We start from the raw sequence: 26,335 nt of genomic DNA, 5'->3' as shown, positions 1-26,335 counted from the left end.
AAGGACCCAGGGCTTTTGCCTTACTCTTGAGAGCAAAGCCCCTTTCCAAGTATTAAAACACCAGTTCATACCCACAGGCAAGTCACCTGTAAATTCACCCATCACAGAAACAGAGCCAACACCATCTCCCTGCATTTTCTTTGTTTAATTGGCTTTTGGTGGCTGTAAATAACTATGTTGTAAAGAGAAGAAAGGACATATTTTCTTAGGAGATACGCAAACACAGCTAAAGCAAAGGCGGTTCCTTTCTCCTGGCATCGTCCCGTTTATAGTCTGTGCTCTCAGCCCATTCCCTACCACTAAAAGAAAGAATTACCCTGTCAAGGAAGACAGAATATTCTGTTTTCTACAGGGTCTTCACCTTTCCCTTCCATGGAGCCCAGTCTGGGTTAGTTATAGGGAACCCAGTTTATATCCTATTCTGTGCCCCTTAAGTGTAAGAACTCAGTGTTCACTAAGACTCTCATTGTTCTCAAGTTTCTGTACAAACTTTATTACGGCAACTAGACTGTGAGACAAAACAGTCACGCTATTCCAGCCTCAAGTGCTCCAACAAGCTGCCTTCTACCCAAAGAGGTCAGGGGTAAACGAGAGTAAAAGCAATGTTCTTGTTTTTGTCCCCAGTTGTTTTAATGGTTTGCAATACTTTTGTCTATAAAGCCTCAAAAAGTTCCTAGGGCTGAAACGACGTCCCTTGGCTTCACTCTTTTTCTTTGTTTTTGTCTGAAGAGCAGCTAGTTTTAGGGATGTTTAAAAAATGTTTATTAAGTTCCTTGGATCTGGATATTTATTTTAAGGACACATAAGGGAAACTCGAAGCTCTGGTTCATTCTTGGCAGCAGGCCCAGTGTTAGGGCAGGGTGTTTCTTGCTCAAAGGTAAACGGAGGCAGGAGCTTGGTGTTCACCGCTGTGAGCTCATAACGGGCCAACACTGAGGACAGAGCAGTTTTCCACACTTACCACCACTTTGCCCCCTGGACCTTGACTCTGGACAGTGACACCCATCCACTGGTCTTCCTTGCTTTCTGACATAGGATCAGCTGTGGAAGAACATGGGTAACACAGACGGTTAGTGTGTCCGAGTGACTGAAAGCCTATAGACCCACAGTGTAACAAAAACTAAGACTCCACACCTAGCTACACAAGAAACTCAGTGAATCCAGAATGCTTGACTCTTTCATTAAAAACTCTGTACCTAAGACATTTGAAACTTGTGCAACAGAGAGGCAAATGCCTCTGATGCAGCAATGTAAAATACAGTGTCTAAACTAACAGAAAATAGGTACTTCTCTGTTCGTTCTTCAGTGCTTTATGTAACAGACTCAACTGCCATCTTCTTAACTGGAGAGGAGAGAAAGAGAATGCACAGACATACTGCCATGTGCTCATTTCATTATAAATTTAAATATACTACATAGCCCATATTTTTGCCTTCCTTAATGAGAATAAAAATATTCAGGTGCCATCTAGATAGTAAGACTTGTGACATTTTGCCTTCTTTTCTTTATATATATATCTGTATATTTATGTTTTCTGTAATTACCGTGTAGCATTTCCTAATCAGTAAGAACACATTATTCCTAAAGGATACAGACGACAATGTGAACACGAGCCTGCTTGTCTACTTAGGCCAATAATCAAATTTGGTTTCCTTCAAGCTTCTCAGAACACTAATGGCTCTGCCCAGCCTACCGGAAACCAGGTAAATTAGCTAGTGCTGCATATGGACTCCATTATGGCATCCTTCAGACACTCAGAGGCTCCATAAAATGGAATATTAAAATACAAGGGAAATAAGCCTGTCCTTCAGAGGTGGTAGCTTTAGCTGGGTAAGAGTTGGGTGTTTAAAAGACCCTTTTAGAGGCTGGAGAGATGGCTCAGCTGTTCTTCCAGAGTACCTGGGTTCAATTCCCAGCACCTACATGGCAACTCACAACTGTCTGTAACTCTTATTCCAGGGGATCTAACACCCTCTCACAGACATCCATGTAGTCAAGTCACCAATGTGCCTCCTGAAGATTTTTGAGAATTATTTTGACTGCACCCTAGCTCATCAAATCATGTATCACAGTCTATAGGGAAGATTTTAACCATGCTGCTGTTGTCATTTTAGAGGATTCTCACAGAAAAGTTTTTCAGGGCCAGAGATACAAATTGGTGATGGTAACTTGAACAGGATGCACAAGACACTGGGGTAGAGTCCTGATATCACACAAACAAACAAGATAAATAATAAATACATGAATAAAATAAATAATAAAGAAAAGTAAACAAAATAGTCTTTTCCCCATTTTTTCATGTTTGCTTTTTGTTTTTTGAGACAGTTTCTCTGGCTACCCTAGAACTCCTCTGTAGATCAGACTTACAGAGATCTGCCCACCTCTGTCTCCTGAGTGCTGGGATTAAAGGTGTGAACCACCACTGCCTGGCTTCCCCCAAATATGTTAACAAGCAAGTGATGTGATTTTTTTTTTTTTTGACTGTTTGATATTTCTTCCCAGCTATGAATTCGATTTTGCAATGGTCTCAACAGACCACTAGGTGGCAACATAAACACACCATTCCAGTTTAACCTGGATTAAACAGAGGCAGCAAGTATTTTCAGGACAAGTAAAATAGTCAAGACTGAGGAAATTAGAAGTGGCCCTCTCTGCAGGAATAAATGCTGTGTCTCTTGTCCTATCTGGTGGCAAGTGAAACATGACACAGACAGGCTGGCCAAATGAACAGTGAGGCCAGAACTCACCGTCATTATCAAATTCAATCCGTGTGCAGGGTCCCCGGGAGGTGATGTCACAGCTGTACAGACCCCCTGTTCTGTTTGCCCTCTGCCTTGGAAGTGCCTCTGCCCGAGGTGCTCCCACAAGCAACCTGGTGATAAAAAAGAAACAATTTAGGGACTTGAATGTTATGTACTTTAAAAGTCTAGCCAGAACCCAGAGCTATGGACACCATTCTCTGCCACGCAGCCCACCCACCCTACAGCTGCCAAGGAGTGGAAGACAACGGTAGACACTCATAATGCACCGGCCTCACAGCTGAGGCAGACTGACACCCAGGATCAAACAGAGGGAGAGTGAGCCTGTCCCTTCCAGGATCGGCAGGTAGCTGGCTACAATTCTGGTATCTGAAGACACTCTGCATAGAACAAGAAACTCAACAGAACAATTCACTCTCCCCACTTTGGGTGGGAAGCAACCATCATGTCCTATCTAGTAGGTATACATCTGTTTCCAACACTGAACCCCCCACCCCACCCCGAGGTATTCTATTAGCTGGTTTTGTGTGTCAACTTGACACAAGCTGGACTTATCACAGAGAAAGGAGCCTCCCTTGAGGAAATGCCTCCATGAGATCCAGCTGTGAAGCATTTTTTCTATTAGTGATCAAGGGTGGAGGGCCCAGCCCATCGTGAGTGGTGCCATCCCTGGGTTGATACTCCTGGGTTCTATAAGAAAGCAAGCCAGGGGAAGCAATCCAGTAAGTAACATCCCTCCATGGCCTCTGCATCAGCTCCTGCTTCCTGACCTGCTTGAGTTCCAGTCCTGACCTCCTTTGGTGATGAACAACAATGTGGAAGTATAAGCTGAATAAACCCTTTCCTCCCCAACTTGCTTCTTGGTCATGATGTATGTGCAGGAAATAGAAATCCCGTCTAAGACAGGTATCCTGCAGGGGACACTTTGACAACACCCAGCTTTGCAACAGTGTATCTACAGTTAGAATCCAACTCTTGCCTCTGACACAATTCATCTCTTCCCTTTTTCTTCTTCAGCTCTATTGATATAAGTGACAAGGAGAATCTGCATGTATTTAAAGTGCGACACGTGATGGCCTGTCTCATGGGGATGTGACACAAGCTCCTTCCTATCACCCAGTCTCCCACAGAGAATGTAAGATGAAACAGCAGCTTTGGGTAAAATAGTCCGCTTCTCCCCCACCCCAGACTTTTCCTGAGGAGCAGCTCCTAAGCCCAACTCACGATTGTCAGAGTACTGTCATTTCACCAGCAGAGGGGCTGATCTGTCATGTGGTTTACAACCTCTAGGGTCAGCCTGACTAAGAAACAAACAATACAAGAGACAAAGAGAAAGAACACACACTGGACCACACAGGGAAATGGAGGCCAGAGCTTTGAGGTCTGTGGCTGGAAATAGGAAAACAGCTGGGAACAAAGACTAAACCCTCTGAAGGGAGAGCAAGGCGCACTGGGCTACAGGAAGCCAGCAGAGTCAGGTGCAAAAGGAACAAAAAACTAACACCATCTAACATACCCACTACCACTTCCCTGCTGGGATGGATCCCAGTTTAAAAAAAAAAAAAAAGTCAGTACATTAACGAATGGACTCCTGCAGGTGCAACAAGGGGAAGGGAATCACATCTGCCCGGGAGAAACAGGAGCACAGTGGTGGCTTCCATGGGGACAGTGGCTACCCTTCTTCCCAGATAGATACCCCATCTCCCCGCCTGAGGCACTCAGCATTGCCCACTTCTATCTCCAAGTCTACACTGGAAACGATGAAACCGCACACACCAAGACAACAGAACTGAAGTGGAGACTTATGGAAGCAAGTCCCTCCTGGGTCCTCAACTTCTCAATCAATAGGGGGTATAGGGAAGTCCGGTTACATAGGCCCACCCAGTATTCACGTAACACTGTCCCTGCAGGAGCTCACAATACTTGAGATGCCCTAGAAGGTGCAGTGAATGGGTTTAGATGTTTGGCAGATGTGGGATGGACCCTGTGCTGGGGAGGCTGGAGAAACAAGCAATAAGCTGACCCATGGGTGAATGGACATGAAGGATCCTGCACCCTCTGATTTGATGGGAAATAGAGGCTTTGGCAGAGGTTAATTGTGAAGTCTTTGAACCTCACAGCTGGGTGCTAGACAGGACAAAAATCACCTAGAAAAGTGTCACAGTCCCTGCATAATGAATGCTGCCCAAGAAACAAAACTCAACACCTAACGAGTTTAGCACAAGAGCCAACCTATAACAATGACACACTGAAATGAAAACTGCTGGCATATTGAGATTTAAGACTGACTCCCAGCAGGCAAAGGGAAAAAGAACCTAGGTCCAACTGTAGCCAGTGGGTAAAGGTAACCAACTGCCAAGGGGAGGCTCAAAGGGCAGCTCAGACAGCCTGAGACAGCCTTTCCTCTTCTCTAACCACTTCCTCTCACACACACCCAAGGAGGCTGCTGAGTGTGGTGGGCTGCTTCCTGTTTACCACACTCCTCCTTCAGGTACCTATTCCTTCAACAAGCACTGCCTCCTGGATGCATAAGGAACGGCCTCCCAGGTAGCTTCCACCTCTTAAAACTCCAGTGTGGCTGCGCCTGATCCATAAGTAGGTCATAAAAGGGCTTAGAGGCAGAGGTAACAAGAGGGCAAGTGCTTTGTGGAGAGAATGTCACCAGGAAATGCAATACAGAACAGGCAAGACTGCCTTTGCTTCCAGGGGAGAAGCTAGAGCAATGGTCCTCAACCTTCCCAGTGCCACAACGCTTTAACATGGTTCCTCATGTTATGGTGACCCCCAACCGTAACATTATCTCTGTTGCTACTTCATATCTGTAATTCTGCTACTGTTAGGAACCATAATGTAAATATCTGATATTTGGGCCCGGTGAAAGGGTTGTTTGACCCCTGAAGGGATCATGACCCACTGAGATAGCTGATGTAGGAGTCTGGTGATATGATAAGTGGGGTTGGAGATGGAGAGCCTGGTGAGAAGACCGACTCAAGGGAGAGGCAGGAGAGCAGGTCCACAGAGCCTCAGGATGCAGCCATCTCTTGAGCCTTTCTGGGTTCCTATGTGGGATAGGGACTCAAAGGTTTCCTGCTACATGAAAAGCTATGCAGAGGCTGGAGGGGTGACTCAGTGGTTAGTGCACTGCCTGCTCTTCCCCAGAGGAGCAGAGTTCAGAGTCCAGCACCAAGTCTAATGCCTATAACTCCAGCTTCAGGGGGTATAAAGCCCTTTTCTGGTTTTCACAGGCACCTGCATGTGCCTGTGCGCACGTGCACGTACACACACACACACACACACACACACACGTTTAAACAACAGACTGTGGCGGTTACTCCATGCACAGCCGCAGGTCTTCAGAGTTGAGGATTTTCTCCAACCCTTCTTTCCTCCATCCCTGGAGGGGGAAATGCATTGGACAGAGAAGGAAGTGGACTGCATAGAATAAACGAGCAGAGGTGTCAGGCATAAAAACAACAAAATCTGAAGAGAGAACCATATGAGACACATATCTATGGAGGGCAATGCCAGTTGAAAGGGTGCCTACCCAGGGCTCTGCCCACACAGGTTCTTAAGCATTCCATTCCCATTTCAGATACATCCTGGGAGGGAAGAATCCCTAGGCGGTTGCAAGAGTGGGCGGCTACAAAAGAAAGCCGCCTGCCAGCAGAGGGCGCCTGCTACACCATTCTGCATTTCCAGGCTACTCTGCGCTAATCCAATACAAAGCAGGTCCCAGAAACAGATGAGTAAAGTCGCCCCAACACTCAGCAACCGTTGGGGGCACCATTCTCTCAGTCGCCCTGGTTCAGAGATTAGCAAAAAAGGCTCTTAATCCCACTTGGAACTGGCCTTAAACATATGAGGTCACAGTCCATTAGCTCAGGCTATGTCTGTGAAGAACAAATAAATGAGCAAAACTAGACCAGTATGCAAACAAGGACACCGGGGACAACCGTCTACTTCTAATCTAAGTCATTTTAGGTCACAGTGTAGGTTAAATGCTAAGCACACGTTGATTCTTGAGCTGCCAGGTGCCTGTAGGTTCTGGAAGAATAGCTCGTTCCAACCAACCCCTCAAAACTCATGCCAAAATCTGGCTTTTGTATAAATCCGAAGCTTCCTCTTGGTTCCTCACAGGAAGGGCTGGGCTGCCTGACGGGTTTAGTGAGGGAACCAGGTGCCCTGAGTGTATTAGTGTTCTGCAGGCACCAGATCAAGTCCAAGGGCTGCAGGTATCACACCACTGTTTCTCTGCTGCTGTCATACTCTCAAGACTCCGTGTCTCTGTCTCTCTGTGTGTGTGCATCTCTGTCGCTGTCTCTCTTTGTGTATGTTTGTATGTCTCTCTCTCAGAGACATCTCTGTCTGTCTGTCTGTCTGTTTGTCTGTGTGTGTCTCTCTCAGAGACAGGATTTCCCTGTGTAGTGCCAGGCTGTCCTCCTGGACTATCCTCCTGGTGTGTACCACCATGTTCTTAAGCAGAAGCCTGAACTACAGCAGCCGCTTTGCATTCTGACAGACAGGCTGGGGTGGGAGTGGGGAAGTGAGTCAGGCCTTGTAGAGACGGAAGTAGTGGAAATTAACAGAACAGCATCCAAAAACCTGTTCTCATATCAGGTCCAAAGGAGAGACTACAAACACAGGCAAGTGTCTAGAGTTTAGCACTGGGAAAAGCCACTTTTCAAACTGCTTGCTTCAGAGCCACTACACAGCTACTTCTACCGAGTTTTATTATTTTTCCCATTTTTTTTTTGAAGGGGGCAGGATTTTTGAGGCAGGAATTTCCTCTAATTCACCATCTTTCTTCCCTCAGCCTCCCTCCCAGGGCTGGATTAGAGTTGAGCCACCATGGTTACTTTCCACCGGGTTGCAAAGTTGTGCTGGAATAACTCCCTGAGGATTTCAACATATTGGAAACTATTTAAAGACAAGACTCAAGAGGCTGAATAGATAGCTCGGTGGTTAACAGACCTGCACTTCCAGAGGACCCCTTGTTCCCACACTGGTGGCTCACAACCATCTATAACTTCAGTTCTAGGGGATCCAAGCCCTCCTCTAACCTCCACGACACTAGGCACACACAGTACACATTGTACATGCAGAAACTAACAAAAACATCTTTAAAAAAAAAAAAAAAAACCTTAAAACCTGCAAAACCACAGCATTTTCTTTAGCAGCAAGAAATAAACTGTCACAGTGAAAGGCAATGTCAAGAAGCATGGCAGTCACTCAGAGTAAGACATAAACTGAGGTCTTCAAAGGAGATCACGATACAGGCTAGAGGCTCTGAACTCACTACCGCTGTCCGAACAAGCTATCCTAGAATCCAGAGTGAGCCACCCCGCCACTCATATGTGCAGGTCTCCCCCGACAGCTGGCCTACTTTTGTATAACTATTTCAATCAAATGTCTTCAACACTGGGGTTCTCTTTAAACTTTAAAGACAATAGCAGCTTTGCTTCATTGTCTTTGGCAATAACTCATTTCCTCGAGGATTAAAGAGTGTGCCTCTAGCTACTCAACTCGGGAAATGTGAACTATTGCTTCATTAGAACAAGGGCACCATTTATTGCTTAATTTAAAACACAGTCTTCTCAGTTCATTTGAATGAAGACCTGAAAAACCAGGACACAGCATTACCCAGAGAACTGTGTTGCTCTGACATCTGAAGCCATCTCCAAACTCAATATCTAATTTTTTAGTAATAAATAAATAAATAACAATGGTAAGAAATAAAAAATAAAGAACTTGGGGTGGAGGTAACAGATTCTGAACTAACCCTAGGCTACAGAAACTGGGCAACTCTCTTCCTTTTATTCTATAAGCATTTTGACCCTTCTTCCCCGACATTCCTCTTCCTCTTCCCAAGTCCTACTAAGTGCCATCTTTCATGTACAATTAGAGCTAAGTCACCTTTTGGCAACCACAATTTGCTCATCTTTTTAACAAACCCTGGTATTTAAGCATTATTCAGTGTGAAGTATAAATTGAAGTAGAAATTTCTGGTTTCTGTGGAAATTCAGTTGCGGTGTTTTCCTGGAAGCTATCTTGTGAGAGGATGTTTTGCTGAGGCAGACATATGAGAGGGCATGTGAGGTTTTGTTTGAGTGGACGCTAGAGAGGGTACATGATGTTTGGAAAGAGTATAAATGGAACCCCATGATGCTGTGCAATGCTTAGTTGGTCTTGATTTTTCATTGGTCATCATTTCCTAGAGAGAGAGAGATGCACCAAAGAACTTCTCGTGCTATTCCAGCTGATCCTGGATGCTTCTGCTGACTCTGAGCGATTTGGAGGAGCCTTTCCATTTCTGCTGGATCGAGCCTCCACTACTGATTCATGTTTGGTGTCTGCTATTGGACTGAACTGCTGGTATCATGACAACAACGAGTAGAATTGTCCACCCCCCCCAAAGAACTACTACTCAACAGGTCCATAACCCCCTTTTCCTATTAATAACCTTCTTCCTCCCCATCTCTGATCGCTGGGCTAGAAGGGAGGTTGAAATGTTTATAAAAATCCTAAATAAAGCAAATTTAGAGAAAAACCTAAGCCAACAACAAATGGATCGAGGACCGGCACCAGAATCAGGTGTCAGTTTCCTCTAAGGAAGTTGTCTCTAATGTTGAGGTCAAACAAACTTGCTTCCCTCGAGTTCTATCGTGTGGTGTGATTCATGTTCAGACCGTGACCTTTGTTTTCTCTGGTGTTTCTGCTGCCTTTCTTTTTCTGGTTTCATTTCACTTTATCTTGACTCCTAAACTCCCAATCATGCTTTGTATTAGATCCAGACCTTGCCCTTGCTCAGACTCCTGTTTATCTGTCAGTCACCTAGGCCTGCTCTACAGGATATGCTGGACTCCCCTTCACTGCTATATAGAGAATATACAGGGTGATATACTCAGATCTGGGAGGGTCCATGCTTTCCTCTTAGTTGGATTTTCCTACTGTCTTGACAGTAGGTAATGGATAAGCCAAGCCTGAGTATACAAACTGTCTCTATTTGCTCTCACCTCTGATGAGGTGAAGACATTCAACGCATCCCCTGAGAACCTTGACAGCGGTGCTGACATCCAGACCTGTGTTCCTTTGAGGGTGGCTTTTCTGCTCCCCACTTTATCTCAGGCATCCTGGGATGCCTTAATCTGCATAAAAGCCTTTATCAATACATAAGTCCTATGCAGCCTCGCTCACACTGTGAAGAACACCTTCACTCCCAGGACATGCCTCCTATCACATGCAGACCATTTCAGGCCGTCTACTCTCTCATTCTCTTTCTGGAATCCCTGTTTCTTAGGTGTTGGATATTTGGGGTAATCAACCATTTTCTCATGTTCTTCTCTGTGGTTTGGATAGCATCCAACTTAATTTCCAGTGGTTCTACTGACGTCTTAGAATTCTGCAGTCATGTTTGTAAGCCCCTGGAAGCTCATTCTCTTCTAAGTGTGCTTTTTACATAACTATATTTTGTGCATTTGTTATGTTCGCAAAATTCTGTGTGTTCCACCTACAAGTTCTCCTGAAGCTCCCTCTGCTTCTAGAGGCTTCTTTACCTTTTCCATTGCTTTCCTCCACCCACTGCTTTTTATGTGCTAGCTCTCAGCATGTGCATCATGGGAACATGTAGGTTTTGTTCTTTGGGCGTTCTTATCTCTCTAATAATCCTTTTTTGGCCATCATCTGTTCAATGAGTATCAGGCATTGGCTGATATACTTAAGATTCTCATGAAGTTTATGATCATCAAAGAAAGAACCTAGAAGCTCATCCAGCCAGACTGATAGATCAAAATTAAGTGGAGTAGTACTTGCAGGTACTATCCACAGGGTACATGAAGACTCAAGGGTCAGATCCTGATGCTCAACCATAGTCCTGGGGGCAAAAGAAAACGAAGCTCAAGCTGCATGCACAGTAGCTTCCAGAAGGTCCAGCTCTACAGTATCAAGGAGCCACAGGCACTTGTGATGTGCAGTGAAGCTTTGCTGATATTGGTCACACTTCCTCTAGGACCCGCAAAGCCATTATGGGAAGAGCAGCCTAGCTGGCCATCAGTCACCAAGCCCGTGGCAACAAAGAAACTGAAGAGATGGTTCTTGGTAGAACACGTACATGAATATTTTCCTCCTGTGCCCACTACTAGCAAAATGATAGGGGCTTCTTCTGTTAACCACTAGTAGCTAAACTTTGCGTAGAAGTGGGAAGGATAATGACATCTGGCATCCATGGATTCTGACTCGTCATCCCCAGCCCTCTCTTACATTATCATTTCTGGTTTGGGGAGGGTGGCTACAGAGCAGATAGCCCTCTTCCTTTACCAGGCCTCAGCTATTCAGAGGCAAAGGAAAACATCTTTCCAAGACATTTCTATGATCTCTCCCACTGTGGACAGGCATGTTAGGAAGGACATGGGGGGAGCGCCGTGCCTTTCCAAACAGGACACAATATGCTGAGCTCATTTTGCATCCCCAAACTATCCCATGAAGGAGTTCTGCTCCTAGGCCTTACCATGGCTGGCTATATGCGTAGGTTTCACCAGGGCAAGCCTTGCTCACTTCTGTTGCATGAAAGCTCAACACCCACTCTCCCTTCTCCCTCCACCCTTAGAAAAGGTCTGGGTTAAAGACCTGGCTCACAGACCCATTCTGGGTTGTAGACAGTGCTGGTCAGCCCAGCCTCAGACACAAAGCTGGCTGGACTGTGCCCCATGCAACATCTATTCCATAGTGAGCACCACGCCCAAGTCACACTGTGTGATGGCATTTGGCTGTGAGTTCACAGGCCCTGGAGAGCTAGCTTTGCCCAAGAGTCATATGGCCAGGCTTCCTCATGAGTAATTTGTGTAGCCACCAAAACTCCACTGACCTTACATGTAACCCCACTTCTCCTCACTGGGTCTCTTCAGGAGTCCAGTAATAGAAGGACCAGTGGCTAACAATAATGACCTCACTTCTTCACCGATCCTTAGGCATTGTCAGTATATACACTAGCCTAATCAGATACATGGGAATTTGGCCTTTACTCACTACTCTAAAATTAATTTATTCTGCTGCCCTCTCCCCCAATGCCCTTCTAACTCAGGGAGAAGTAAAGGAGCCACTAAGGCTTGCCCACACCAAGCCCTGCACCCCTGCACCAGCTATTGGGACTCACAGCTCACATTACTTTTAAATTATTAACTTTAGTAACTGGTTTCATGCTAACATTGTCACAAATACATTGTTTTACCTTGTCATATTTCCCCCCATACTTTCCATCCCTATTCCTGGGTCCGTTTCCTCTCTCCAAATGGTCCCCTTTCTGCTTCTGTATGTGTGTGTGTGTGTGTGTGTGTGTGTGTGTATAAATATAAAATTGTGCACACATATACACACATTTCATTTATACACATGTACATATTCACGTATTTTTTAAAATCTAGATTCCACATTTCTCATTTGGTGATCTGAAATTACACTTAAGGATTCTGCACTCACAGAAGCATATCCGTCGGCACAGGGCTGCACCCCAGCAAACATCCCATTTAATGTGTCCTGTTTTATCAGTCCTAAGAAATCATTTCGAAACAGCTTCACAGGAACTAAATGCATACATATTGGCAAAAAGTTTTCCTCCAGGGAAAAGGCACTGCCGTTCTCAACTCTGGTGTGATGAGCACTGTCAGATGTGGCACACAGCCCTGACCTGACCCTCCCCCCTTTCCCCTGCAGCCCTTGGCATGTGTCAGGCTACCATGTATATTCAAGGAAACCCTGGGTTGCCTAGGGGTGTTTGCTTCTATAGGGCCGTAATGAGTTGCCAGGGGCTAAGTGGCTTGAGGCTTGCCTGCCTTGTGCTTTCTATTTTCTAGGAGAAGTGCCCACCCACCTTGCCTTACGCTTCCTCCATTTGAAGCATCAGCAGCACAGTTCCAAATCTCTCTTGCCCCCATCTGCCCCATCATGAAGGTCCGTCCCTGCAAGCCCTGAACCCATCTGCCTATTTTCCTAGTTGAAGGCAGCTAGTCCGAAAGCATTTGACTGAGCATGTTCGTGGTCTTGGAGACTCAGGATACAGACACTGTAGAGAGCATTCTACCGGCCTCAGCAGGAAAACCAAAATGGTCCCTTTCTCAGATTCACTCTGATTTAAAAATAAAAACAAAGCATCCTGGGCTGAGTACTTCTAAAGGGCATGCTTCAGGTTAAGCCTTTCCCTCAGTCTGTGTACCCCAACCACAGCGGGCTTGCCTCACACTCCAGCAGCCAACAGCTTTCTGCTAGCTGGGCCTCTGCCCTGGCTCCTCTCTCCTGAATCCCACTACAACCTCCAGTTCTCTGCAAACTACCGTCCTGTGCCTGCCTCGTATTTCTCATTTGCCTTTCCTTCACGGCAATAACCGGAAACAACTCTGTCCTCCTGTGTGCCCACTGTCCTCCTCCTGCTCTGCACAAGTCCTCCATGGGTCCAGAAGCTATACGTGATGTTCACACCTGTGTCCCCAGCCACAGCTGAGTGTCTGGTACCCAAAGGACACTCAATAAAAAGCAAACTAAACCAAGTAAGTTACACCATTAAAACAAAGCCCAGTTATAGTAATTCACAGACTTGATACTCTGAGCAATCTTTACGAGAATGCCTCGCTTTTCGTTTTGAGGATGGGGAATCCCACCTCAAAACCTAGTGAAGATTGGCTTTGTCTAGATTATATAACTGTTTATGTGAATATGTTTATAAACACTGGGGGTGGGGTGGGGGTGGGGACTTCACTGTCTCAGAACTGAGCAAAGCTATAAGCAAATGGTTCATAGAAGTAGCAAGGCCTACTCTATATTTTTGGCTTTAACTATGACATTTTAATTTTTTTCTGAATCTAAAATGCTGTCTTTTACTTACAGAAAGGCCTTTTAGTGTAGTTTATGTACAAAATCAAATAAAAAAGTTAATCTATTAAAAAAGGAAAAGGAAACATTAGCATATTAGGCGTTTGATGTAGCTCAGAGTAGTGACAATCCCCTTCCCCCCTGAAATAAAACGTGGCCCAGTGGCCAGTGGTGAACCCTGCTGAGGTGGTACTGGGGGCAAGCACTGTCAGGGCGTGGCTTCACTGCTGCTGTTCCAAACGGTGACAGAGAAACATACTGACAGCACTGTTTTCCTTCTCTGATGCAGAGTCCCACCAGCAGTCATGAGAATATCACGCCCACTTTGATCATTCCTACTGTGCCCAATAAGAAGAGGTGAGATCTAGAGGGCTGTCCTTCACTTCCCTGTGAGTTCAATTTGACCTCATAATTCAATTCAATTAAGAACTAGACTGGGTGGTGGAGGAAGAACATCAAAGTTGATGTATGTTAAATTCTCAGATTGGCCCTCACCCTGTATGGTGCTGGCAGCCTCTCTTCCATTGGCCCTCACTCTGGATGGTGCAGGCAGCCCCTCTTCCATTGTACAGTCTCTTGTGGCTAGAAACATCCGTTCACCCATGATCCTAGCCACCTATACACTGCCTTGCAGACCCATCCTCTCAAACACCCATTCTTAGACACCTAGAAGCCTATTACCCCATTAGGCATCCCCCAATATGTCCCAGAACTCGGCCTCTCCAGTTCTCCATGTGCTTTTCCTGGGGTGATGAATGCACACTATCTACCCAGGCCTGAGGACAAAAGCCAGGGGTCAGCTTTGACTCACTTCCCCATCATCAGTACAGTCTGCATTTGACAGTGTTTGGCCCCTTCTCCGTGGTCATACCTGGACTACAGCAGAATGATTTGAACTAGTCAGTTTGCCCTAACCTTTGCCCTAACCCCAGCTCAACATCCACAGAGAAGCCCTGTTCTTCCTCTGCCTGGTCATGTAGCATCACTGATCTGTTCACAGTCCTCCGAAGGCTTTCCAGGGGGCACTGAGGAGGCTGAAGCAAGCAGCCCTTCTGCCCTTCCTACTCCAAGGGCCTGAGGTGAGCACTGCTTCCTTGCAGACCGTCTTCATTTATTCTGCAGTTCTCAGCTTCTGACAACATCCCTGCCTTGGATCTGTCTCCCTTTGGATACCTCAGGACAACTTCAGTAACCCCTTTCCAGCGGATTCCTTCTTCATGGTTCTGGCCACTCTCTCCCCACCCCTCCCCCACACCTCCCTGTTGAATAAATCATGCCACCCTTCCCAGCACTGAGATGATGTCATCCATCTTTCCACTACTAGAATGCTATCAGTCACACGTATACAGGAACATGTGTCCCTGAATACAGCACCTAGGGTAGCCCTGAGCAGCCCCTTGGCATCCAGGATGAATGCGGACACATGCTGCTCACACATCTCTGTATGTTTCTGGATATGGCTGGTGGAAAGCCCAAGTAATGCACAAACTATCCATGTTTGTAGAACATCGATGATCACATACATTCTTATCTGAGGATCTCTAAGTAGCTGGAGGATAGCCATCTTCATCTTATAGATAAAGAACCCAAGACTCAGACATTCCTGATATGGGTAGGTCTTCAAGCCCAAGGCTCCTCCTCCTGAGCCACTCGCTTCCTGCTCCAGCTGTGAACCATCCCTCCATGTTGGAGCCACACCCTATCCACCTTAGGCACCCTGCTCTCTCCCGGTTCCTAGGCACACCCTAGCAGTGAATCTCTGCTTGTTTTCTGATATCCAGCACCCCCAATACACACAGAGAAAAGCTGCTGCCTCTAACCATCCCCTAGCTGCAGCTCCTGGCCTTACCTGTGAGTCTGCCTTTCATACCCCATCTTCTCCAAGTGAACTCCCTGGGCCAGCATGTCTCCCACCCCGACTTAACTCACTATCACCTCCTGGAGGGCAGGAATCTGGACCCAGTTTTTAATAACCTCTAGGGCCAGAAACAACAATTAAAAACAGAAAAGAGGAGCTCCAAGAAATACGCTAACTGGCTGATCCAGTTGGACAGGTATGAGCTCTTGTGGAACAAACAGCTAATCTGTTCACCTCTAACGTGTTTTCATGTTTACACAAAAGCCGATAAGCCACAACCTCCATTCAAAACACCGGAAACCTCCCACCAAGAACGACAGGCCCACCACCAAATAAGGGCACTAAGCTATTACAGCACTAACGACTGGAGCTGTCCTGTTCATGTAAGGCCAGCAGCACTCTGCGCCCAGTGGATGCTACCGGGTCCACCCACTCCCACCAATGTGGACCCGAGGTTAAAGAGGACAAGAACCTAAATAACACCCAGCACTCCCTAGCTCTCAGATCTTCGGCTGAACCACTAAATCCCTACGCCACTTTTTGCTCCGTTTGACAGCATCACTCAAACACCCCAATTAACTGCTTAAAAGAATATTTATTTACAAGAGGCAATTATAATTAAGGCCTACTAAGTGCTTTATACCTACCTCATCAGGAGCTCCAAGAAATTACTTGTTGTCTTTAACTAGATCACAGGACCAGTAATTTGGTTGTGGCCTTTTCAAAAATTAAGAGCCTTTTCCCTGTCTCTCTGAAAAAGCATGCCGGAACTAGCCCCAGGTGCCAGTGACCACGGAACACAGGTACCAGCTAAGCCTGTGGGTTCTAGTTCATACCTGACCTGTGCAGTTTCCTACAGGCATGTCTCTGACTAACAGAGACTGAGCGCAGGCGACAGGGTCATCCAAGGCCAAACCTGTTTCTATTCACTGTAATATGCAACTCCTGCAGCTCAGAAACCTCTAGCTCCTTCTGGGGTGGGAGTGAAAGCCAGATCACAGCCACTGACTCACAATTAAATGGAATGTCTGCGCAAGTGGTCAGACTAAAATGGAAGAGGGGCAGGGGACAGAGTTCTGTTTCTACCTCTGCATCTGTTTTTGATGTGATCTTGGACCACCAACACTTGCTTCTTATCTCCTGACAATCAGGATTTTTGTTACCTCTAGGGAAAGGAATACCAATGTATAAGAAAGTCAGAATAAACACTGGCCATATTTAAAGTGGTCAAGAATTCCATTTCGACTCAACACAAACTTCAAAGTATAAATCTAAAACTAGTTCATTTAAAAATGATTTATTAGTTTATTAGTTTATAATAAAATGATTCACTGGAAAGTGTTTCCTAGCTGACAAAGCAACTCAGAACGGCAAGACACCATCCAAGGGCTGCAATAAAAACTCTGACTTCCGGAATCAGAAAAGGGAAGATAGAAAGTTCCCAGTTGTAAGGACTGTCTCCTAGCGACCCTGGGATTCCAGATTCACAAAGCGGCTGCCAGAGCTTGTCAAATGCGGGACTGAATCATGTCCTAGACTTGCGATCGATCAGATGCCTGACTTCTCAGTCTCCAATCACATTTGTCCTTTACATGAGTCGAGTCTTTGACTTTTCCTTTCAAGGAACCAGCCGGAAAAGCTGTACACACTGGACCTGTGACCTTCACTTTTTATTTTTATTTATTTTTTATTTTTATTTTTTCGAGACAGGGTTTCTCTGTGTAGCCCTGGCTGTCCTGGAACTCACTCTGTAGACCAGGCTGGCCTCGAACTCAGAAATCCACCTGCCTCTGCCTCCCAAGTGCTGGGATTAAAGGCCTGCACCACCACTGCCCAGCAATGACCTTCACTTTTGACACATGGTGGCAGCCTAGCAAATTTCTACTAAGGGAATATTTACTTTATAATTACTTATCATTTTTTAGTACTTTATACTCAAGTATGTAATGGCCAGAAAATTTTCACATATGCAACACACAGGAGCAATATAATGAGTGTTCCCAAGTTTTCCTAGCCGATGCTAGCTAACAGCTCATGTTTCATTTGCAAAGGAAAAAATAACCAAGTTTCACCATTTTTCAGTAAAATGTTGTTTTAATAAAAACCAGGAAGAGATAAACCATATCTAACACGCTCACGCCAGGCTGAGTGCCATGCCCACTTTACTACCTTTTAGAAGCTTAGGAAATTCATATTTTTCAGTGTTTTAAAAAGGAAATTAATAGGGTCACATAGCTTATTTTCTAACTGTGATAACAGAAGTAATACAGTTAGCAGCTGTGCCGGGGCTGCTGGCCCATGCCAAGTACAGGCTCCCTCTTTTTCCATGGTAAAGGCTTTTAGCTGTGCATAAGACTGCCCAGAGGACATATTCTCTAAGCCCCCCTTCCCACTGGACAGGCCACACTGGGTCCTGCAGAATGAGGCATCCATAAGTGCTTCTGAGAACCTTCTTTAAGAGGTGGCATGGTGGGCATGCACCTATAGCTCTGTTCTCTGTTTCTGTCATCCCCTGCCTGGAATATACAGGCTGCCATCTTGGATAGTAAGTCTGAGGCTCCAATGGTGGGAAGATTAGATAGTGAGTCCCAATATCCAAGAAAGATACTAAAGCTTTGGTAGACCAGGAGGGCACCAAGCAAAACATAAAACCCAAAGAAGGTTTTGGGTATTTTTCTTTTTGCCATGCTGAGTATCAGGCCTTGCCCACAGTAGGCAAGCACTCGGTCACTATGCTACATCCCCAGCTGGGCCTCTTTCTCTTAAACCTAGACTTAGAAGTAGAATACTGTGAAGAGCAAATTTAAACTCTACACAAATGTGGCAAACACCAAATAAAGTTATCTAAACAATTACATTATTTGCTGCTCTATGGCACTTGAATATTTACAAAGTATTTAGAGTGGTGTAGGAACCAATTAGCTAGCACAGAGGCTACCTACTGCAGAAGGCTTATTTCCCCTTTCTTAGCTGGGTGGTGGGAGCTGGGGTTTCCCACGCAGAGTGGACAGAGCAGTGCAGAGGGACACTCGAGCTGTCCAGAGCAATATTTACTAGAATGGAAGTACTCCCATATTTTCGCACCTCATACTACTCACTCATCTATCCTGGGTTAGTTGTCTGTGGGCCTGTTATTACTGAGATAATGTGGTACATGCCTGTAATAGCTACTATTTCCAGAAAACCTGCACCTTGTCATCTGTACCATAACAGCCAGGTAGAGCAAGACCATAATCAGAAATACTGAGGGAGTTCCAGGAGCGTATGTGCTGTTAGCTAGGTTATCAACACAGATTGTATGAAATGATCTAAATGTTTTAGTGGGTGCAGTAATGATCAAGTGGAATAATGTCTGATTGACCCGCAGAGGACCACACTCTCAATACAAGCACCCTTGTGGACACACCACATCCAAAACATGGGGTTTTGTTTTGTTTCTCCTTTACAGGAAACTGGTAAAACAATGGCTGCCTCTAGGACCAGCAGGGTGACTTTCACTTTACAAACTCTTTGTACCATACAACTATAATACATTAAAAATGTAATTTAAAATATACTGTCAATCAACAGACATGGGAGTCGCTGGAAATCCTGCAAAGAAAATAGCACAGGCCACGGAGGTAAACCTTATAATTGAATAAGACAGGCTTACACTTGCCATCCCCATTGAGTCAGCTACAGGCAAAAAAAAGAGTCAAAGATTAGTTCTTACAGGCCATCCCAGAGGCATGACAACCCACTAAGAGCATGTAAACACATCCCTACTCTGCACAGGCACTGTGTGCTGACAGCCTGGCACAATGAAGGAGAGTCAGACAATTCAGGGAGCTAACACTTGGCAAGTACTTTTCTGTGGGATCCTAAAGTTGTCTTTGAAAACCATGGAGACTGTCCAAGCTGCCTGGGTCATCACTTCCCATAGGAGGACTGACTTTACTGAGCACAGGGTGAGTCACCTCCTGAGTCAGGCCTCACCTTTGATCTAATCTAAAGCAATGTGGAGAGGGGAGGGTTCCCTGATCAGAAAGGTATCAGAGGGCATGGGACCAACAGGACACACTTGGGACTTCTGCATTTCTCATCCTAAGGCAAAATCCAAGCCTACCTCCTAAGTAAGAATCGCCTGTCACCCCCACAACTCTCAAGGAGAGAGAAGTGTATTGGGGCTTGGATAGATATGCTTAAATGTACAGTGACATTTTATAAAGATGGTGCACAGAGGCTAAGTGTGCCTCTGCTCGGGAGTGAGGGTGGGGTAGGGGCCTGAGTGGGAAGTACAATTCCTATTGTCCTAAGGTTCATTTTATCATTTTAACTAAGGTATAAGGATCATTCCAAAAATCTATCATCCCGTTCCTAAGACTGAATGTGAAGGGGTTGTGGGAACAGTTCTATCTGTGGGAAGACTGATGGCTTCAAAAATTCTTAAGCCCCACCCATTTCTTCATCTATAAAACAAAGGTGGTGATTACATTTTAGAACAGACCCCCACATTCACCCACAATTTGTGCAGGTGGTAAATAATTCTAATGGCAACAAGATTCCCCCAAAGCATCACTGGGTAACAGTACTAGAACATGCTTGCTCAGCACACAACAGACACCTGGGTCTTGCACGTTTGGCTTCAATGTGTCTTAAGCTACATTTTTATTTTTGAGAATCAATGAGTGTCAAGTTCCAAGTCAAGGTTCTAAGAAATCACAGAAAGGCCTGAGCCCAGCCCATCTTCAGAGTTCCTCACATTCAGAACCTGCAATAGATCCCAACAGCTTCTGAGAAATCAGCCCATGAAAACCAAGGGACACAAAAGAACTAGAGAGAGCTCCTCCCAGGTAATAAATGAACACAGCCTACAGGAAGTAGGGTGGGGCTGGTAAGAAAAGCACTTGCTAGACAATCTAAAGATGGCCTTATGGAGGAACAGCTGCTAGTACAATTGACGATCCCTGAAGAAATAGGTACTTTCTCTCAACCTTTGACCCCTAAATGTGTCCCTATCACACTGCACCCTACCTTTGTACTCAGTGTGCAACTAAAAGCACTCTCAGTTTCATTTTAAAGCCACCAAGAGCTAGGAAGACATGGTAGCAAGATATGGCCAACCAGCTAAGATGGCTAGGCTTTTTATCAGTGCCATTTTCTCTTTAACACAATTAAAAGCTTGTCAAGACAAAATCTTCTAGTTTCTCAAAGGATGCCGATGTCCTCCACAGGAGTGGAGAGATATACAACTGGAAACTTTAACCAGTACCTTTATCAACTTGGCAGAACACATTGTCAAGTATGAGACTGAATCCCCAACTTCTATCGTAAGCTTATTAAGTGTAACTCCAGTGTATCAGATTATAAGTAATTCAACACCCTATACTGAATTAAAGTTTAGCTTGCCAATACCTTATGGCCATTTATCATTTTTAAACAGCACAGAACAAGAAGCTCCAGGGTGGGGAACTGGGAGATGGCTCAGCGGGCAAAGTGCTTGCTGCTCAATTATGAGGAACGGAGTCCCAGTACCCAGCACTCACATAGAAGCCAGGTGCTGTGCGTTCCAGTAACACCAGCAGAAGTGGGGGAGTGGAGACAGACAGCTCCTTCTGGCTCAATAGACTGGATTAAATGGTGAATTCCAGGTTCAGTAAGACCTTAACCCAAAACATAAGGTAGAAAGGAACAGAAGACACCCACAGCAACTTCTGTCTCTATACACACATGCACAGACACACATATCTGAACATATGCATACACCATGTGTGTGTGCAGGCACACTCAAATACACATGACGTATACAACAGTGTGAATATGCTTGACACTACCAAACTGTACTTAAAATAATTAAGGCGAGAAACTTTTAGTCCTAAGGTTCATTTTATAATTGTAACTAGGGTATAAGGATCCTTCCAAAGATCTGCCATCCGTTCCTACTTTCTAAGAGCCACAGATGTAGATGGGGAACTAAACCAACTCAAAGAGCCCTAGAAACACCTGCTCTTTCTAGGGTCACAAACTAAGAGTGACCATATCTACCCAGGAGACATTTTCAGAGTACCCTTCATACACAAGGGATGTGGGCAGGGCAAGCGGACAGTGTTCTCTTCTGAGCAAATACTCCACACTAGCAGAGGCTGGCTGACCAGTCAGAGCCTGACAGTGTGAGCCTGAGGAATTCTGAGCCTCAGCAAAGTGCAGTGGTCACTCGGAATTCAGCCAATCAGCAGAGGAAAGAGAAGGAGAGGTGCCTGTGTGCCTGCACTGTTCTAGGCTACTCTGTGGGGACATTTTAAAAACTAAGATACTACCCTAAGAGGTATGATTATAGAGCCTAGATTTAATTCTAAAGATGGGTTACTCTAGCAGGAGGCAGGCAGTGGGTCAGGTAGATGAGGTCTCAGGCACCTGACTTTAGGGCTCATTACTACCTCCTGCCATTCACTGGTTTTGGGGAAAGGGGTCTTAGTCTTCTGTCTTCAGAAAAAAGGTTACACTGGTCAGTGCTTCTCAAATCATTTCATGAGAACACTCAATGACCCAAAAGTGAGGACAGGTAAACATGTATGGGTAACAGCGGAGAGTGACTGTCAGAAGCTGGAAATGTCATTAAAAGCTTCATGTTTCACAAATTTAAAATTCACACAGTCCATCCTGCACTGTAACAATACAGGGTTTACAAACTTAAAACCAACAAGCCACCATCTCCAGGAAGATGGTCTGTATTTTGTGTCATACCCAGGAGAATGGATGCCAATATCCTCATTATTCATTTTCATGTAATTCAAAGATATTATCTCTTGTTTGATTACTAAAGGCCCGTGCCATTTATTTTAATAAAGAGACTGAAATGACAGGAAGAGACTGGCTGTGGTGGCCACACCTTTAATCTCAGCACTCAGGAGGCAGAAGCAGGCAGATCTCTGAGTTTGAGGCCAGCCTGGTCTACAGATTGAGTTCCAGGACAGCCAGGAATACACAGTAGAATCCTGTCTTGAAAAGAAAAAGAAAAAGAAGAGAAGAGAAGAGAAGAGAAGAGAAGAGAAGAGAAGAGAAGAGAAGAGAAGAGGATAGTAAGGCAGAACCAAAGTGCTGGTTTGTCCTCACTTCCCACCTCTCTGACAACTCAGCAAGGTCATTTTCAAAGAACAGGATAAATGCAGTCCCCCCAACTGGAGTAGGAGAGGTTTTCACTATGCTAAGAGCAATGAATTGATTACAAACTGGACCATGTAGCTCAGGAAGCAAGGCCTGGCCAGGCCTGGCCACAAAGGGTTACCATACTCACTTCCACAATACATGGTTATGTATCCACCATTGTACACCCTGGTACCACCTCAGCTTGAAGGAACGATGCAGACTGTACAGTGCCAAGTTGACAAAATCCACCCAACACACCAGGCAAGCTTCCATGTTAAGTATAGAGTAACCAGGATCAGGGACTACCTTTGGAGAAATCCCACACCTCTGAGACCTCTCTCCACCTACCTGCCCTTGCGCCTTTCACTCTCCTTTCTTACTACAAAGAAGCCACAGGGGTTCCAATGGCAAGGCCAAGTCCCCCAAGCACTGAGCGATCCCCTGCTGGCAGACATCACTCCTGCAATCTGCCACCCTGCATTAACTTTCCTTTCCTTCTGAACATCCTCAACAAACCTGCTCACTATTCTGTTCTCAAAACAAAACAAACAAAAGCTCTCCAAAAGCCCCTCTGATGCCATTTCCCTGAGGCCACAGGGTTCTGCTCCCCTGAAGAGCAAACCTCTAGTACTGCTGTCTTGGGTCAGTCAGCTCTCTCAGACCTGCTCGAGCTGGCCACCACCCAAGCCTTCCACCTGAACTTCAGATTCGCTCCACTACCTACCAGCAACTACATGTGATTGTTTAGAGATTTCAAACCCAACAGGACTAAACCATCTCCCGATCTGACCTGCAAATCCATCCTTCTCCCCATCCTCCCCACACCTTTATACAACCGCACTCTCCCATCTGCTCACAAACCTGGGGTACAGTCTCCCCTAATCTAGGTCTCTACTCACATACTGTCCTCATGAAACCCTGCTGACTTGACTCTCAACTTAGATGGAGAAACCACTCACTTGTTCTTGTTTTCTAGACATGCAGCCCAAGCTGGCTGCACATTTGTAATCCTCCTGCCTCACCTGCTGAGTGCTAGGATTACAGGGATATACCACTCTGCTCAGCTCCAACTGTGTGTCTTCACTGCTAATAGGCTGGTCCAAACTGTCACCTCTTATGTATTATCACAGAGCCTTCCTACTCGGTATTATTTCTTTCGATTTTTGTTTTGGTTTTGTTGTTTTGAATCGGGAATTATGCAGCCCAGGCTCCCCTTGAACTAGACAGAAGCTCCTGCTTCCACCTCCTTGGAGTTGGGATTACAGGTGTGTGTGTGTGTGTGTGTGTGTGTGTGTGTGTGTGTGTGTGTGCAGCCATGCCCTTCCTTACCCTCTATTTCACCAAGACCCCACTCGAGGTAAGTAGCAGAGATGACCATTTAAAATCTTCCTCACGGTGCTAAATGGCTTCTACTTCACAAGAGTAAACTGACTCCTGAAGCCCCAAGATAGGCTTCCAAGCAGACTAGTGGTCCCCTGGCTTTTTCTAACATGCTGGACATGTGCACTCCCCCAACCTTCACCCTCCCAAGCTATTCTTTCTAGCATCCACTTCTCAGTGTAGTTACGCCTGGCTGACCTACTGCCAACCATTCCTTACCCTATCCGCACTCCTAACCCCCTTTCTCCACTTTATCATTTACTGCACCTACTGTAAACCACCTATTAATGCTGTCTATTGTTTATCTCTCCATCAGAGGACCACAGGGGCTTTGGTCTACTTGATTTGCCGTAGCATCTCCATCACTAGAACAGTGCCTGAAGCACACTAAGTTTGTAGTGACTGTGTAGTCAATGAACCACAGCTATAGGAAAACCAGCACAGGTTGCTATGACACCAGAGCAGATTCCATTCTGATGTTCAAATAAAGATTAAACATCGCTATGTCTTTTAGATTGATTCAGGAAACAAATGAGAATCAATATATGTACAAATGACCTCATTTTCTTATCCTGAGGCACTAAAAAATTTCTTCAGTCTTGCTAAACCAGGAACACAGTGACTGTGTGTGTGTGTGTGTGTGTGTGTGTGTGTGTGTGTGTGTGTAAGAGAGATGGACCAACATCTCCCCTGCTTCCCTCTTAGGTGCATCCACTGAGTGGTAGGATACGCCCCACAATTCTTTCTCAGCAGCACTTTGTAAACACATTGCAAGCATTTGAAAAGGCTTTTCTTTCCAAGCAGCCTTATCTCACAGGAATCTGAGATGACCTTACCATGTCCTTGGTATCAGGATGCCTCTCAGATATCTAAAGGGTGTTCTGCTGACCTTTGGAGTATCTATTTCTGGAAACACTTCTGCTCTTGAGCCTCTCTAGAAGGGCTCAGAAGGGTTCAGACCCTTCTCTGTATTTCCAGGCTCATGTAAGGCTTCTTGGTAAATGCCCAAAGGTCCAAGATTTTCTCCTCTCTATCTTCAGTCTCTTGATAGTTTTGGAAAATTGATTCAACATCTTCATTCTAAAAAAACAAGCACCGTCTTCTCTATAAGCAGTAGGTTAGGCCAACATCCGACAGATATAATAACAGCAGCAGAGCGCCATCGAAAGCATTAACAGAAGAGCCTCACACTCAAACCCACATTCCACACATCTGCCTATAAGTCACATGATTGAGGGCCTCTAGCTCACTTCATAAGTCAGAAGGAACATAGAGGCTGATCTTAACTGAAGACAGCATGTCCTGAAGAGAAAGGCAAAGTAGGTACTCGGCTAAGAAATCTTAAGGTGAGTAACCATCCCACCCTCTGGGTTTGAGGTGCTTATCATGTCTGTATGACACTCAGCCCACAGATAATTAAGACAATCCAGGTACCAATGAATAGGCTTGTCAACAAGAAGAAACCATCGTGACCTGGGTATCAGCAAGCAAAGCAAGCAGATTTGGTAAACAGGCAACTCCTGGCGTTTGTCAGTGTCTGCACTCCACCACAGCTCGCCTGTGCACCCTTCTCGAATTACCTATGGATTGCTTTTCCTTCTACTCAGGCTCAAAAGTGTATTTCTCTAAAGTGTTTTTCTTATACTGTATCTGATGTGGGTTTGTTTGCTTTTTCTGAAGTTTCAGGTCGTAAGACATGAAAATCTAGCCACCTGGTGGATAGATAAGCCCTCAAACAGCCCTCCTGGGCCCCATCCCTGCTCTGGCCCTCTGCACACACCTTTTAGTGGCACTTTTCCCTGCACCCTGAGCGCACAACAGTTTTCTCTCCTAGTTAACTTTCTAGGTTAATTAACTTCCTGATGAATTAGAAAGTTTTCTCAGCAGTCTTGCCATGTGAAGGTTTAGAAACAGCTCTTGTGGGTTAGAGATTTAACAACATAACCAGAGATCCAGACATTAGAACACAGGTGAGGGTGAGGTGGGGAGGGTCTGCTCCCATGAAAGCCGCTGTCCTAAGAACACATTAGCACAGGATCACCATGTTGATTTGTTTATCTTCCCTTACTTATGTAAACAGAAGACCCAGCGAGCAGCAGGTGCAATGCTGGCTAGCCCATCCTGCGATTAGGCAGACAGGGACCAAGTAGGAACAAGGCCCAACTACCTACCCCAGCTGGTAACTCACTCACAATCAGCCTCTAAGTTCTAAGAGATCGCTGCTGAAAACACCAAATTCCAGGTTTAACAAACCTCAGAAAATGCAGCTTCCTCACTTTCCCACACACCCTTCGGCCTTGGGTTGACAACAATTAGATGCAATGTTTGTGCGAGTTTCTTCCTATCAAACATTTGA

The 26,335-nt window shown here is 45.4% G+C and overlaps 1 protein-coding gene across 2 annotated transcripts in view; it reads right to left on the bottom strand.

The window, feature by feature from the left end:
• Itga6 (integrin subunit alpha 6) overlaps window positions 1-26,335 on the bottom strand; it is a 68,663-nt gene that overhangs the window by 35,671 nt on the left and 6,657 nt on the right. For both annotated transcript variants that reach the window (XM_034494499.3, XM_034494498.2), the window contains exons 2-3: window positions 2,748-2,872; window positions 962-1,041 (exon numbers count right to left, since the gene is read on the bottom strand). In XM_034494499.3, coding sequence (XP_034350390.1) covers window positions 962-1,041; window positions 2,748-2,872 — 205 coding nt within the window. The remainder of the gene's footprint in view (window positions 1-961; window positions 1,042-2,747; window positions 2,873-26,335) is intronic.

The sequence above is a fragment of the Arvicanthis niloticus genome, chromosome 2 (assembly GCF_011762505.2).
Source record: "Arvicanthis niloticus isolate mArvNil1 chromosome 2, mArvNil1.pat.X, whole genome shotgun sequence".
Taxonomy (NCBI): Eukaryota; Metazoa; Chordata; class Mammalia; order Rodentia; family Muridae; genus Arvicanthis; species Arvicanthis niloticus.
The sequence above is the reverse complement of the archived record's forward strand: the minus strand, read 5'-3'. Positions and strand labels throughout refer to the sequence as shown.